The sequence below is a fragment of the Bos mutus genome, chromosome 8 (genome assembly GCF_027580195.1).
Source record: "Bos mutus isolate GX-2022 chromosome 8, NWIPB_WYAK_1.1, whole genome shotgun sequence".
Taxonomy (NCBI): Eukaryota; Metazoa; Chordata; class Mammalia; order Artiodactyla; family Bovidae; genus Bos; species Bos mutus.
Genome location: NC_091624.1, coordinates 14,496,709 through 14,510,600, shown reverse-complemented (window position 1 = coordinate 14,510,600; position 13,892 = coordinate 14,496,709). Strand labels below are relative to the sequence as shown.

The window sequence follows — 13,892 nt, the reverse complement described above, 5'->3', positions numbered from 1 at the left end:
TGCTGGCACCCGGCTCTTGGACTTCCAGCCTCCAGAACTGTAAGAAAATAGATTTCTGTTGTTTACAAGCCACCCAACGTGTGGTGTTTTGCTATAGCAGCCCAAACCAAAGCAGCCATGTTTGTGTGCTGTACTAAGCTGCTTCAGTCGTGTCCGACTCTGTGCCACCCCATGGACTCCACTGTCTATGGAGTTCTTCAGGCAAGAATACTGGAATAGGTTGCCGTGCCCTCTTCCAGGGGATCTTCCCAACCCAGGGATCAAACCCGCATCTCTTACGTCTCCTGCGTTGGCAGGCAGGTTGTTTACCACTGGCATCATCTGGGAAGCCCTCCTGGAAATAATCATGACCTGGGTCGGGAGACCCAAGGCTCAACCACTGACATGGCCCCCTCCCTCTTGGTCCTTAGTTTCCACATCTCTACAGGAGGGAGAGAACCGAATGATTTCCAAATGGCCTTCTGGTTTCTCTAACATCTTCCAGATTCAGTGGCTCTGTGACGCTGTAAAAATAGCCACAGTTTTGGCAGGAGTCTAAAAGGAGAGGGCCACTGATGGGTAGAAATGGCCCCTCCCACTCAGGAGACACCCATGGGCTGTACCTTTGGTGGGGAGGGGGGGGCCGGTGGCAGACGGTTAGCGAGGCAGTCAAGCAGTGATAAAGCTGTGGGCAGGCGACCATCAGGGGCAAAGACAGGAGACACCTAGTTTGAGTGTCCCACCCATCACATAACTTTGTAACCCAAGCCAGTCCCTTAATCTGAGCCTTTGTTCTCCCCTTGGTCTATGGGTGAGCAAGCAATTTGAGTGTCAGTTGGATTGGGCTTTGAACCCTGAAGAGCTAATGGAACAAGAGGCCACATTCTGGGCTCTATGATGATGTCACCCTCAGGAAGAGGGCAGAGGGGGAGGGGCTGGTGAGCCTCCCCCCCCCCCCATCCCGCCCCTGCTGCTCCCAACCCAGCAGATACAGACTGAAAGCCCAACTCCCCCTCCCCACCTTCTGCTATCAGCCTAGAGCAAGAAATCCAGACCAGACAGGAGCCACCGCACTTTAAAATTTTATGTGAAATTCTGTAAATGTGTATAGAGTGGCCTGTGGCTGCCTGCCCCCAGACCTGGCCGGTGGGGACCCCGCTGCTCAGCACTTGCTGTAGATGGCTGCACTGCCCCGCTCCTCAAACTCTTCCTTGCTGACCCAGAGCTGCTGGAAGGCCTGCAGGGACGCCAGGATGGAGCCACCGGTCCACACGGAGGTCTTCCTCTCGGGAGCCGCGGCCACTGCAGGGCTGTCCCCGGGACAGAGGAGGCTCAGCTCCCTCTGGAAGCGCTCGGGGAAGCCATCCAGCATGGTGCAGCCGCCGCACAGCAGCACGTTGGCGGCCATCTCCTCCTTGAAGCCCGCCTCCTGGCAGCGGTTCAGGCAGGCGGCAGTGAGCTCGGGGAGGCCGGGCTGGTTGCTGCCTACCAGGGTGGGCTTGAAGAGCATCTCGGCGCACTGGAAGCGCTCCTGGCCGATGCTGATGAGCTTGCCATCTGGGAGCTCGTAGTCCACGCGCAGGTCCTCCAGGCACAGGCTGACCTCCTCCTCGGGCTTGAGGGCCGAGTAGCAGCACTTCTTCTTGATGTGCTCGATGATGTGCAGGTGGTCGTCAGTGAACTTGTGGCCGGCCTCGTTGAGCAGCTGCAGCAGGTAGTTGGTGAGGTCGCTGCCCGCGTAGTCGGCTCGACTGGTCAGGCCCGGCAGCACGTCGCCCTCAGAGATGGGCACCACATGTGAGACGCCATGCCCGCTCTCCACCACCAGCCCGGAGGTCTTGCCATAGGAGTAGATGGACAGCAGCGACTGGGACGTCACGTGCATGGCAGGGATGCCGAAGGTCTCAAACAGCAGCTCTGCATACTTCTCCCGGTTGCTCGTGGGGCTGAGCGGGGGGTCAGAGACCAGCACGGCGTGCTCCTCGGGGAGGATCTTCATGGCCGTGTGGAAGATGTACTCCCAGATGCTCTGGATGCAGTCCCAGTCCACCACGATGCCATATTTGAGCGGGTTGATCAGCTTCAGAGGCGCCTCCATGTTGAGCAGCTCATGGCCCACGTAGGTCTCCTTGCGGGTGTCACCGGAGTCCGCCGCCTCCGAGTAGCGCTTGCCCACCGTGGAGGAGATGAAGTAGGTGGGCCTTGGCTCGCCCGCGTAGCCACACTTGCAGTACTGGGAGCCCAGGTCAGTGATGAGTGCCTTGATCTTGCGCACCTTCTTGGGCTTCATCTTCAGCTGAGTGGCCGAACTTGTGTCCCGGATGCCAGCATCAGGACCTGGCAGTGTGCCTGCCTCTCCCGGGTCCCCCTGAGCCGTGCCCATCGGCTTGGGGCTAGAGCTGTTCCTTGTCGCCATCTGCCTTCCTTGCTCACCTGTCTCACATCCACATCCTAGAGCTCCCTGGGGAGAAATGAGGGTCTGTCTCTAGCAGTGACTTGGCAACCCCTTAGAATTGTGATGTCACATGGGCTGGTCCATTCTGGCAGTTGTAGCGGGGGGGTGGGGGGTGGGCTTGGCCTGGGCAGGCCCTTGATCTATCCCACCCCCCCCCACCCCATCGGCCTAACTCAACTTTGCTCCAGGACAGAGCAGATGGCCAGCACAGTTTTAGAAATCCAAGCACACTTGCGTCTCAGAGGTTTCTGCTCTTTCTCACCTTATATCCTTCTTCCTAATCCCCCATTCAGTAGCTGATCACCTCTTGCTTCTCAGCTTGATGAAAGGGTGATAAATATTTGAGCCCCAGTAGTGAGCCAAAGGCTTCCGGGTGACGCTAGTGGTAAAGAACCCACTACTGGATGTAGTGGCAATGCAGATGTATGAGATACAGGTTCGATCCCTGGGTCGGGAAGATCCCCTGGAGGAGGGCATGGAAACCCACTCCGGTATGCTTGCCTGGAGAATCCCATGGACAGAGGAGCCTGGCAGGCTACAGTCCATAGGGTCGCAAAGAGTTGGACATGACTGAAGCGACTTAGCACAGCACATACACAGCCCAGTGAGCCAAGCACTGTAGCAGGCACCTCGCATGACACTTCACAGAATCCTGGGAGACAGGCAGAGCTGAGGAAATCAAGGTTCAGAATGCAAATGACTTGCCCAAGAGCAAACAGCCCTTGGGGTGTTTGTGCTATAACCCATGTTCCTCCAACTTAAATGTACCAGGTCTCCTTGAAGCGTGTGAGAGCTCTAATGATAGCAACCCGGCCACAAGCAGTGCCCAGTCTAGTCGGGAAGATGAATGGATGCAGAGGAGTTTGCAGGTGGACGTCTGTTGGGAGGACACAGGAGCACAGAGGGAGGGAGTCAGAAGGTTCTGCAGAGAGGGGGTGCCCACATAGAGTACTGAAAGGTAAGTGGGTGCCTGTCAGGTAGCTTAGAGGAGGGAAAGGCATCCCAGGCAGGGAGCACAGCCTGAGCAAAGGTTCTGAGGGAAGTATGGTGCAGAGTTTCCAGTAGTTAGTGTTTGGAAAAATAGACGAGGATAAGGAGGTCATGGAGGCAACTAGGTATGTGTGCTCAGTCATGTTCAACTCTTTGCAACCCTTTGGACTGTAGCTTGCCAGGCTCCTCTGTCCATGGGATTTTTCAGGCAAGACTATTGGAGTGAGTTGCCATTTGCTACTCCAGGGGATCTTCCCGATCCAGGGATCAATCCCACACCTCTGGAGGCTCCTGCATTACAGGTAGATTCTTTACCTGCTGAGCCATCAGGGCTCGGGGGGACTGCAAATGCTAGAGGTAAGGCCTTCGATTCAACTGACGATGCAGACGGCTAAGGACGGCGAGCATGGGCAGTGGGGGAGGAGCTTGTAAAACAGAGCACTCCAGGCTTCGAGGGTCTTAGTGAAGTGGGATGCACAGGTCAAGGGGCACAGGGTGAATAATGACCCCCCCCCCAAGATGTCCACATCTGAATCCCTGGCATCTGTGAATATGTTACCTTTGTAAGTGCTTGGCAGAGTTGCCATAGCAGCAATTGGTCCTAAGTCAGATGGTATCAAGTCTTTGTTCAAAATTCTCTAGTGCTTTCTGGCCTCATGCAGAGTTAGAGCCAAAGTCCTAGCAATGGCCTGTGAAGCCTGATGAGAGAATCTGCCTGCAATGCAAGAGACCCAGGTTCGATCCCTGAACATCCTTTGGAGGAGGAAATAGCAACCAACTCTAGTATTCTTGCCTGGAGAATTCCATGGGCAGAGGAGCCTGAAGGGCTACAGTCCACAGGGTCACAAAGAGTCAAACACGACTGAGTGACTAACACACACACACACATCCCCATATATTTATTTTGGTTATTGTCTGTCTCTCCCCCAACCCCCACTGACTAGAAGATAAGTTCTATGAGGGCAGAGATTTTTGTCCTTTTTTTCCCCTCACTGCTGCCTGCCTTGCACATAGCGAGCACTCAAGAAATACTGCTTGGATAAGCCAGGTTTATTACAAAATTTAGAAAAAAGTAAATCACTTCAAAAACTCTTATCTCAAATATACCCTAACACAAGACAAAGGTTCCCAGTAACTAGAAAGCCCTGGGACACTCGATTATGTCATAATCAGTGATGTCACCACTGGAGAAATTCTCAAGTTGCCCTCTTATTTCAGCCTTTCAGGCCTTGAGGCCGGTGGGATTGAGGAACTCTCTGAGAGCAAGATGGCTCTCGAGAGCGTGTGGGCGCCACAGGCAGCAGTCATAGGGGATGGGCTATCCGAGAGAGTAGGAGAGCAGGCCTCCCCACAGACACAGGTCCTCCAGACCGCCTCCTTGAAGGATGGCCCAGCCAAGCGGGCAGTGTGGGTGCGCCGGAACCATTCAGAGCCAGAACCTACGACGTCACCTGAGGTCAAGAAGCCCAAGCTAGAGCTGACCAAAGCCGTGGTCGTGGACCTTGGCACAGGCTACTGTAAATGTGGCTTTGCCGGGCTGCCAAAGCCCACCCACAGGATCTCAACCACAGTGGGCAAACCCTACATGGAGACCGCCAAAACCGGCGACAATCGCAAGGAGACATTCGTGGGACACGAGCTTATCAACCCAGAGGTTCGTCTCAAGCTGATTAACCCTCTGCGACACGGCATCATTGTGGACTGGGATACAGTGCAGGATATCTGGGAGTATCTCTTCCATCAGGAAATGAAGATTGCCCCAGAGGAGCACGCGGTCTTGGTTTCAGATCCACCCCTGAGCCCACACACCAACAGGGAGAAGTATGCCGAGATGCTGTTTGAGACCTTCAAAACGCCCGCGATGCACATCGCCTACCAGTCCCGCCTGTCCATGTACTCCTACGGCAGGACCTCCGGCCTGGTGGTGGAGGTCGGCCACGGCGTGTCCTACGTAGTTCCCATCTACGAGGGCTACCCTCTGCCCAGCATCACCGGACGGCTGGACTATGCGGGCTCCGACCTGACAACCTACTTGATGTGCCTGATGAACACTGCAGGGAAACACTTCACCGAGGGCCAGCTGGGCATCGTGGAGGACATCAAGAAGAAATGCTGCTTTGTGGCCCTGGACCCCATTGAAGAGAAGAAAGTCCCAGCTACTGAGCATATGATCCAGTATACCCTGCCAGATGGGCAGGCAATCTACCTGTGCCAGGAAAGGTTCCTCTGCTCGGAGATGTTCTTCAAGCCTTCTCTGATCAAGTCCATGCAGCTGGGCCTCCACACCCAGACGGTGTCCTGCCTCAACAAGTGTGACATCGCCCTCAAACGAGACCTCATGGGAAACATCCTGCTCTGCGGGGGCAGCACTATGCTCAGCGGGTTCCCTAACCGTCTGCAGAAGGAACTGAGCAGCATGTGTCCCAATGACACCCCCCAGGTAAGCGTGCTGCCGGAGAGAGACACGGCAGTGTGGACTGGGGGCTCCATCCTGGCGTCGCTTCAGGGCTTCCAACCGCTGTGGGTCCACCGCTCTGAGTATGAGGAACATGGGCCTTTCTTCCTCTACAGAAGGTGCTTCTGAACTCCAAGGCAGAGTGGTCGCTGTGCCATGCATCGGCTTTGCTGGGTGAGCACGCATCTCACACACAGGGAGCAGTCAGCCCGTTCACTTCTGTAGTATTAAACAACCCTCATGTTTCCTTCCACAGTGTGTTTCTCTTTCCTTACGCATTGAGAACTTCATGCATGAAGCATCTGCCTTAGAATATGCATTTGCCCAAACAATGGTGGGGGTGGGAGGAGGGAAGGAAGGGGGAATGATTATGGACCAGAAAGACATGCATTATGTTGATTGCTGAAGTATTTGGGGGAGAAACTGTCTCTACAATTACTCTGTCCCTTATTTTGTGTATTCCCCACTTAAGGTACTATAGTATTGTTAAACTCTGGGAGTGTGATACATTTAATAGAGTAAATGCTGTCATGGCATTTAAGAATATCCCTTTCAATAAACAGCAACAGGAAGTACGCGGTAATGGTTCAATCTCCCACACAGGAGCAGAGCACGTTTCACACTTGATCAGTACCTCTGAAGGCTCGGAAGAGCTGATGATGTCTGACACCTGCTTTGATTGGACTTTCTTTTAGTCCCAATAGTCACTGATAATGTCTCTATCAGTTCTTACCAAGCCATCATGGTGACTAGCTGCTGAAACCCATGTGTTATGAGCAAGGTATGTGTTATCTTAAGGGAAAAACTCTTCAGGGAATAGGTGCTATATAGATTTCCCCCTTTAAAAACTGGAGGAAGATTTATCTTGGTTTATCAGCACTAAGATCATGAGGGGGCAACCCACAGCCATTCTCCAGACACTTTAAACAGCAGCTGCTCATCTCCGACATGACTGGATTCTCCATCAACCCGCAGGGTATACAAGGAGTTTGGAATGGGCTCAGGATAAAGGCTGCCGGTTTTGCAGTGGATGCTGTGGGTTTGTGGGAGGGTCTTCATTCTGGTCACTCTAACCCAACTGAGGAACCAAAGGAACATAAAGACCCTCATGGCCTGGAAGCCCTTCCAGAGCCCAGCATGGTCTGGGGTATTCCTGCAGGCAGTTTATAATTGAACCTTTGATTTTTTAGAACCATCCCCAGTATATTCTCTGCCCTGTCTCCAACACTGCCAGGCAGCATAAAATAGTGGAAAGAACATGGGCTTTGGACTCTGTGGACTGGAACTGTTTTGCTACCAACTGGCTATGCGACCTAAGTCTTGTTTAGTCACTAAGTTGTGTCCAACTCCTTTTCGACCCCATAGACTGTAGCTCACCCGACTCCTCCGTTCATGGGATTTGCCAGGGAAAAATACTGGGGTGAGTTGCTGTGTCCTTCTCCAGATCTTCCTGACCCAGGGATCAAACCTGCGACTCCTGCATTGGCAGGTAGATTCTTTACCACTGAGCTACCAGGAAGCCCTGAGTCTGTTCACCTATAAAACTGAAATCAAACACCTACCTCACATAGCTGATTATGAGATATAAAACAATAAAAGTTTAGCTTTGAAAAAACTATCAGAGATAAACATTTGAAAACTAGCGTGTGGCCTCCAGGAGGTGATCCTAAGAGTTGTTGGACAGTATTATCTTGTAGATTTCTACCAGTTAAATACAGGAGCCCAAATACCTTACTAGGATCCTGAGCCACACATACACCCAAAGGCGTGCACTTTCAAGCATGTGTAGGAGAGCTATGGCATCTCTACCAGGCTCAGGGAGAAGCCCTACAGAGCCATCCTTGTAACCTACAGGTTTGCCTACAGACAGCCTTGAAAGACGCAAATGCCTTACCCTGGAGGCCTGGTGAGTGAACACAGATGGCTGGCACCAGCAAGCTAGAGTAGAGAAGCAAAAATAGCCACAGAAGGGCTTAGTCAGCAAGGGTAAGCCTTACCCTGGAGGATCAGGGCATCAGATGAGTCGCGTACACTGACTTGAGAGAGTCTGCCTTGTTTACCTGCTTCTGCAGGTAAACCACTACAGTCAACACTCGAAGAACATTCATCAATGGGAAGGTTGAAGTCTGGCTAATTCTTAACCTTTGGACCTCTTTGACAGGGTGGTTAAAGCCTATGGCCCCCTCACAATAATATTCTTTGAACACATCAAATAAAATACATAGGATTATAGAAATACACTATCTTCAGATTCCTTAAGGGTCTGTGAACCCCCCAGTCAAGAACCCCCAAAAGGTGAAGAGGGTCTTGATGAAGTGGAGGCATGGGAGATGATTCTGGAGAATGGGAACTCCTAGGCCATTCTAGGACTAAATGCCATACTGCATTTTAAAATGAAAAATACCAATATAAGGCTGAACAACTGTATAATCTCTTTTCAAAGCACTTTTATGAATTCTCTCACTTTCCCATATAAATAGCCCTTGCAGAAAAAAAGCATCTTCCTCACACAGAAAAAAATGATGAAAAGTTTTTAATAAGTATTTGGAAGCCATCTTAGCCCATTGGTTCCCAAATGTAACAGTTTTGACCCCTGAGAGACATTTGGTAATGTCTAGAGCCTCTTGATGAAAGTGAAAAAGGAGAGTGAAAGAGTTGGCTTAAAGCTCAACATTCAGAAAACGAAGGTCATGGCATCTGGTCCCATCACTTCATGGCAAATAGATGGGGAAACAGTGGAAACAGTGTCAGACTTTATTTTTCTGGGCTCCAAAATCACTGCAGATGGGATTGCAGCCATGAAATTAAAAGACGCTAACTCCTTGGAAGGAAAGTTATGATCAACCTAGATAGCATATTCAAAAGCAGAGACATTACTTTGCCAACAAAGGTCCATCTAGTCAAAGCTATAGTTTTTCCAGTGGTCATGTATGGATTTGAGAGTTGGACTGTGAAGAAAGCTGAGCACTGAAGAATTGATGCTTTTGAACTGTGGTGTTGGAGAAAACTCTTGAGAGTCCCTTGGACTGCAAGGAGATCCAACCAGTCCATCCTAAAGGACATCAGTCCTCGGTGTTCATTGGAAGGACTGATGCTAAAGCTGAAATTCCAATACTTTGGCCACAGCATGCGAAGAGTTGACTCATTGGAAAAGACCCTGATGCTGGGAGGGATTGGGGGCAGGAGGAGAAGGGGACGACAGAGGATAAGATTGGCTGGATGGTATCACTGACTTGATGGACATGAGCTTGGGTAAACTCCGGGAGTTGGTGATGGACAGGGAGGCCTGGCGTGCTGTGATTCATGGGGTTGCAAAGAGTCAGACACGACTGAGCGACTGAACTGAACTGAGAGATATTTGTGGTTATCATAACAGGAGGAGGGGGTATGTCATACTGGCACCTGATGGGTAGTTCAGTTCAGTTCAGTTGCTCAGTCGTGTCCGACTCTTTGCCACCCCACGAACCGCAGCACGCCAAGCCTCCCTGTCCATCACCAACTCCCGGAGTTTACCCAAACTCATGTCCATCGAGTCAGTGATGCCATACAACCATCTCATCCTCTGTCATACCCTTCTCCTCCTGCCCTCAATCTTTCCCAGAATCAGGGTCTTTTCCAATGAATCAGCTCTTCGCATCAGGTGGCCAAAGTATTGGAATTTCTGCTTCAACATCAGTCCTTCCAATGAACACCTAGGACTGATCTCTTTTAGGATGGACTCGTTGGATCTCCTTGCAGTCCAAGGGACTCTCAAGAGTCTTCTCCAACACTACAGTTCAAAAGCATCGATTCTTCTGCACTCAGCTTTCTTTATAGTCCAACTCTCACACCCATACATGACCACTGGAAAAACCACAGCTTTGACTAGACAGACCTTTGTTGGCAAAGTAATGTCTCAGCTTTTTAATATGCTATCTAGGTTGGTCATAACTTTCCTTCCAAGGAGTAAGCGTCTTTTAATTTCATGGCTGCAATCACCATCTGCAGTGATTTTGGAGCCCAGAAAAATAAAGTCAGCCACTGTTTCCACATCTATATGCCATGAAGTGATGGGACCAGATTCCATGATCTTAGAGGCCAGAGCTATTGCTCAATATTCTGTAATGTACAGGGTAGCCCCCTACAACAAAGCATGATATAACCCAAAATATCAACAGTGCTCTTGTGAGTCCCTTGGACAGACAGCAAGGAGATCAAGTCAGTCAATCCTAAAGGAAATCAACTCTGAATACTCACTGGAGGACTGATGCTGAAGTTGAAGCGCCAATACTTTGGCCATGTGATGCAAAGAGCCGACTCACTGGTAAAGACCCTGATGCTGGGAAAGACTGAGGGCAGGATGGGAAGGGGGCTGCAGAGGGTAAGAGGGCTGGATGGCATCGACTCAGTGGACACTGAGTTTGAGCAAGCTCTAGGAGATAGTGAAGGACAGGGAAACGTGGCGTGCTGCAGTCCATGGGGTCACAAAGAGTTGGACACGACTTGGTGACTGAACAATGAATCAACAATGCTAAGACTGAGAAACCCTGGTTAGCCCAGTGGACACACAGGTTGGAGAAAAGATTCAGTGAGATTAAATGACTTTGTCCAAGGACACTAAGATGAGTGGACCATGACTTTGTTCTTTCCAAATACCAGGAGGACATCTGTTGGTCTTGAAGTTCCTGGGACTTCAAAGCCAGTAAGAGTACTGGAGGAACCGCCAGCTGCAGGCATGAAGCACAGGTAAGGGCGGAGGGAGCCCAGAGAGCACAGGAATTGAGAGCAGGCCTGCAGGACTGCAAGCATCATCACCTTGACTGTGGCTTGTGTACAGGCGATCTCAGATGTTATGGTGACCTAGCTTCTAAGATGGTCATCCTCCCCCAGTTACTATGTGACAGACAAGGAAGGACAACCAAAGGCTCCCAAGGACTTGTCCAAGTGGTACTTCTAGTGAAGCACAGATTACAGGCAGCCACAGGAGGATGAAAGCTAATTTTGCTTTCCAAACTCCTGTGTGTGTGTGTGAAAGTCACTCAGTTGTGTCCAACTCTTTGAGACCCCCATGGACTATACAGTCCATGGAATTCTCCAGGCCAGAATGCTGGAGTGGGTAGCCTTTCCTTTCTCCAGGGGATCTTCCAACCCAGGTCTCCCACATTGCAGGCGGATTCTTTACCAGCTGAGCCACAAGGGAAGCCCAAGAATACTGGAGTGGGTAGCCTATCCCTTCTCCAGCAGATCTTCCAGATCCAGGAATCACACCAGGGTCTCCTGCATTGTAGGCAGATTCTTTACCAACTGAGCTATCAGGGAAGCCCTTCCAAACTTACAGTCACCTACAATTACTAAGAACTGTCAGTTTTATTTACTTTTAAAAACATCCTCTTCAATTAGACAGAATCCCCAGATGTGTGCAGCACATGTGTGTATATACACACACATAAATATATGTCTGTGTATATGTAGGTATATGTGGAAAATCAATTTATTTTAAAATATGCAGCACTGCCAAGAAATTATACCAAGCTCTACCAATAAAAACATAATAACCTCCTGCCTCAGCTTTTTAAAATCTAAATTAAAATGCACTTTGATTATAGGAGACAATCCTCTGCACAATTCCTCTTGATGTGCAGAGCATCTGACCAAAGCTGATTCAGTGGCACCAACAAAATAATGAAGGCTTTTAGCTTCTTTTTGCAGCATGAATTTGCTTTGGGAAAAGTCCAAATTTGGGGAAAGAATCATATACTCTCCTGTAGAACTTGACAGAATCTTTCCCCCAAATTAAGCATTCATCTACCAGGAGGTTCTCCTTTGCACATACACAGCCATTTCCCCCCAGGATTACCCCCCTGACGTTGCCCTTCAATTTGGAAGGGTTGCTCCCACCTGCTGCTTCTCCAAATGAATAAAATCCCATCTTGCTCAGATGAGAGTAAGTGACAGTAATTTGTATTCACACAAATTATTTTTTGCTGCTTCACTACATTATTTTAAGGAAAGTGAATTTTCATGCAAAATCATGCCATTATCAAGACATGTTTACTTCTATTTCCAATCCATCAGCATGGATCCCTTTACTATAATCCATAGCAAGAGCACTACATTAAAACATCGTACAGGTTACCATGTTCAGTAATCCACACCACAGAGTAGTCACAAAGCACTTGCAGCCTTTCGATGCTATGCACTTAATTACAGATCTTCTTTTTCTCTTATTTTGTGAACATTTTCAGACACACAAAAATTGAACTGTACAATGAACACACCTAGATTCTGTAGTTTACATTATTATTAGGGAAAGGCTTATTTGGTTACACAATTCTGGGTATATCCACACTCTGAGGATCAAAAGTAGCACTTACTGTTAGCTTACATAGAGAAATAGAAGTCTGATTCTGATATTAAAGCGTGGAAGAGATTGTTAGCCTTACCCAAGAACTCAGCAACAAAACTGTTGTCAAAATGAAGCTGCTTCTAGACTCACCGAAAAGGGAAAACATTTCCATTTCTTCCAAAGAAAATAACTTAAAGACAGAAGTCAGTTAAGCACCATAAAGAAAAATAAATGAAATGGCCTAGACACTGACAAAAACACTATGTTACAAGAAGCAACATTCGGAGGAAAAGGAGTAACTCACTACTGCGCGTGCCACCTGATGCACACTGCTCACCATCCCAAGTGCGCACAACACTGTTTCAGAAATTCTCGACTGTTCAGTGCTGATACTGCTAATTCTAGCAGAACATTCACAGGCAGTAAAAATAGTCCCCATGGACACTGTAGTGACAGAAGGCTCAAGCTGGTTGCAACTGGAAGCACATGACCTGGTAAGATATTACTGTCAGCATAGGAAAGCTCAGAACATTAAAGAATCGATTTCGATTTTCATTTTGCTTAGTTCAAGGTGAAGAAGTCATTTAAATGATTGAATCTGACCAAATGTTGAGACCACTAATAGCCATGTTATTTATATATAATGCTTTCCTCAAGGAACATAAAACAATTTAAAAACATTATTTTACTTTTCTTCACACTTGAGATAGAAGCCACGTAACATTATTCCCAATTAACTGAGGCACAAATCAATTCTATGATTTGTCTGTGGTCCCAATATGATTCAGATCCATAGCTGGGAATCAAACCCAAAGTCCTGATTACCATAAATACCAGGAATATGCTCTCAACCAGCACTAAGTAAAAGAACAGTAACTTTTACAAAATGATGCTCTGTTGGTTGAAGCTTAAAGTCTTGCTAATGATTAGTTACATGCAAAATAAAATAAAACAGAATTTGTGTCTGCCGAGGTCCATTGTACAGAGCAGCTCTCCCCAATGCTAAGGTAGATGGTCTTCTCTTCCCAGTTCCCAAAGCCAGGCCTCGAGGAGTGAGGAGTAGAAGGAAGACAGCTTTCTCTGCCAGAGTCTCCTAGCTGAGGTCACAGTCAATCTAGAAGGCTCAGTTTCCACTGGGTTCTTCTGTTGATCTTTGGTGGCATAAAAAGCTCAGCATCTAAAGGAAAGGAAAGAAACTGTAAGAGACACACTCTTTCCTGTTGGTGGGAGCTGAGGCAATCGCTCTAAGCTAAAATGAGGTGACTGGGCTTTGCACCTACAAGATGAGCTTCAGAAGCAGAGTTAATGTTCGTGTTACCCTAACAACCTCCTGGTCAGAGCAAACACGGCCTAGAGGACCTGCTCCAAAAAGAGGAATTCCACTTGAACTTCACGCAGGGGAGAGGGTTGAAGAAAAACAGGCCCACTAACTGATTCAAAGGGAAAGAATATTTTGTATTTCAAATGGGAGAGTGTGGTGGTTGTAGTGATGACAAGGCTGTACACATGTATTAAATTTCATCAAACTATACACTTAAAAGATCTGTACATTTCACTGTATGTAAAATTTACCTCAATTTTAAGACTTAAAGAAAAAACTGGTGGCATGTTTTCAGTAAGTAAAGCTAACAGACAGAAAAGACTTTAAAAAATAAATAACTAGAAGAGGCAGGTGATACTTGGAGAAA

General features: G+C 48.6%; 3 protein-coding genes across 3 annotated transcripts in view; 1 reads left to right on the top strand and 2 right to left on the bottom strand.

Moving 5' to 3' along the window:
- Nucleotides 1–1,141: 1,141 nt before the first annotated feature.
- ACTL7B (actin like 7B) lies at nucleotides 1,142–2,395 on the bottom strand. Its single transcript, XM_005893326.2, has one exon. It carries the CDS (start codon nucleotides 2,393–2,395, stop codon nucleotides 1,142–1,144), a length of 1,254 nt encoding a protein of 417 aa, XP_005893388.2.
- A 2,296-nt stretch (nucleotides 2,396–4,691) lies between these two features.
- On the top strand, nucleotides 4,692–6,008 carry ACTL7A (actin like 7A). Its single transcript, XM_005893325.2, has one exon. It carries the CDS (start codon nucleotides 4,692–4,694, stop codon nucleotides 6,006–6,008), a length of 1,317 nt encoding a protein of 438 aa, XP_005893387.1.
- A 5,882-nt stretch (nucleotides 6,009–11,890) lies between these two features.
- ELP1 (elongator acetyltransferase complex subunit 1) overlaps nucleotides 11,891–13,892 on the bottom strand; it is a 62,581-nt gene continuing 60,579 nt past the window's right edge. Inside the window, 1 exon segment of the mRNA XM_014477445.2 lies at nucleotides 11,891–13,381. Coding sequence (XP_014332931.2) covers nucleotides 13,314–13,381 — 68 coding nt within the window. The 3' untranslated portion in view covers nucleotides 11,891–13,313.

Bases quoted from the DNA above. Each gene is read 5' to 3' on its own strand.
- ACTL7A (XM_005893325.2), top strand. From the start codon at position 4,692: ATGGCTCTCGAGAGCGTGTGGGCGCCACAGGCAGCAGTCATAGGGGAT.
- ACTL7B (XM_005893326.2), bottom strand. From the start codon at position 2,395: ATGGCGACAAGGAACAGCTCTAGCCCCAAGCCGATGGGCACGGCTCAG.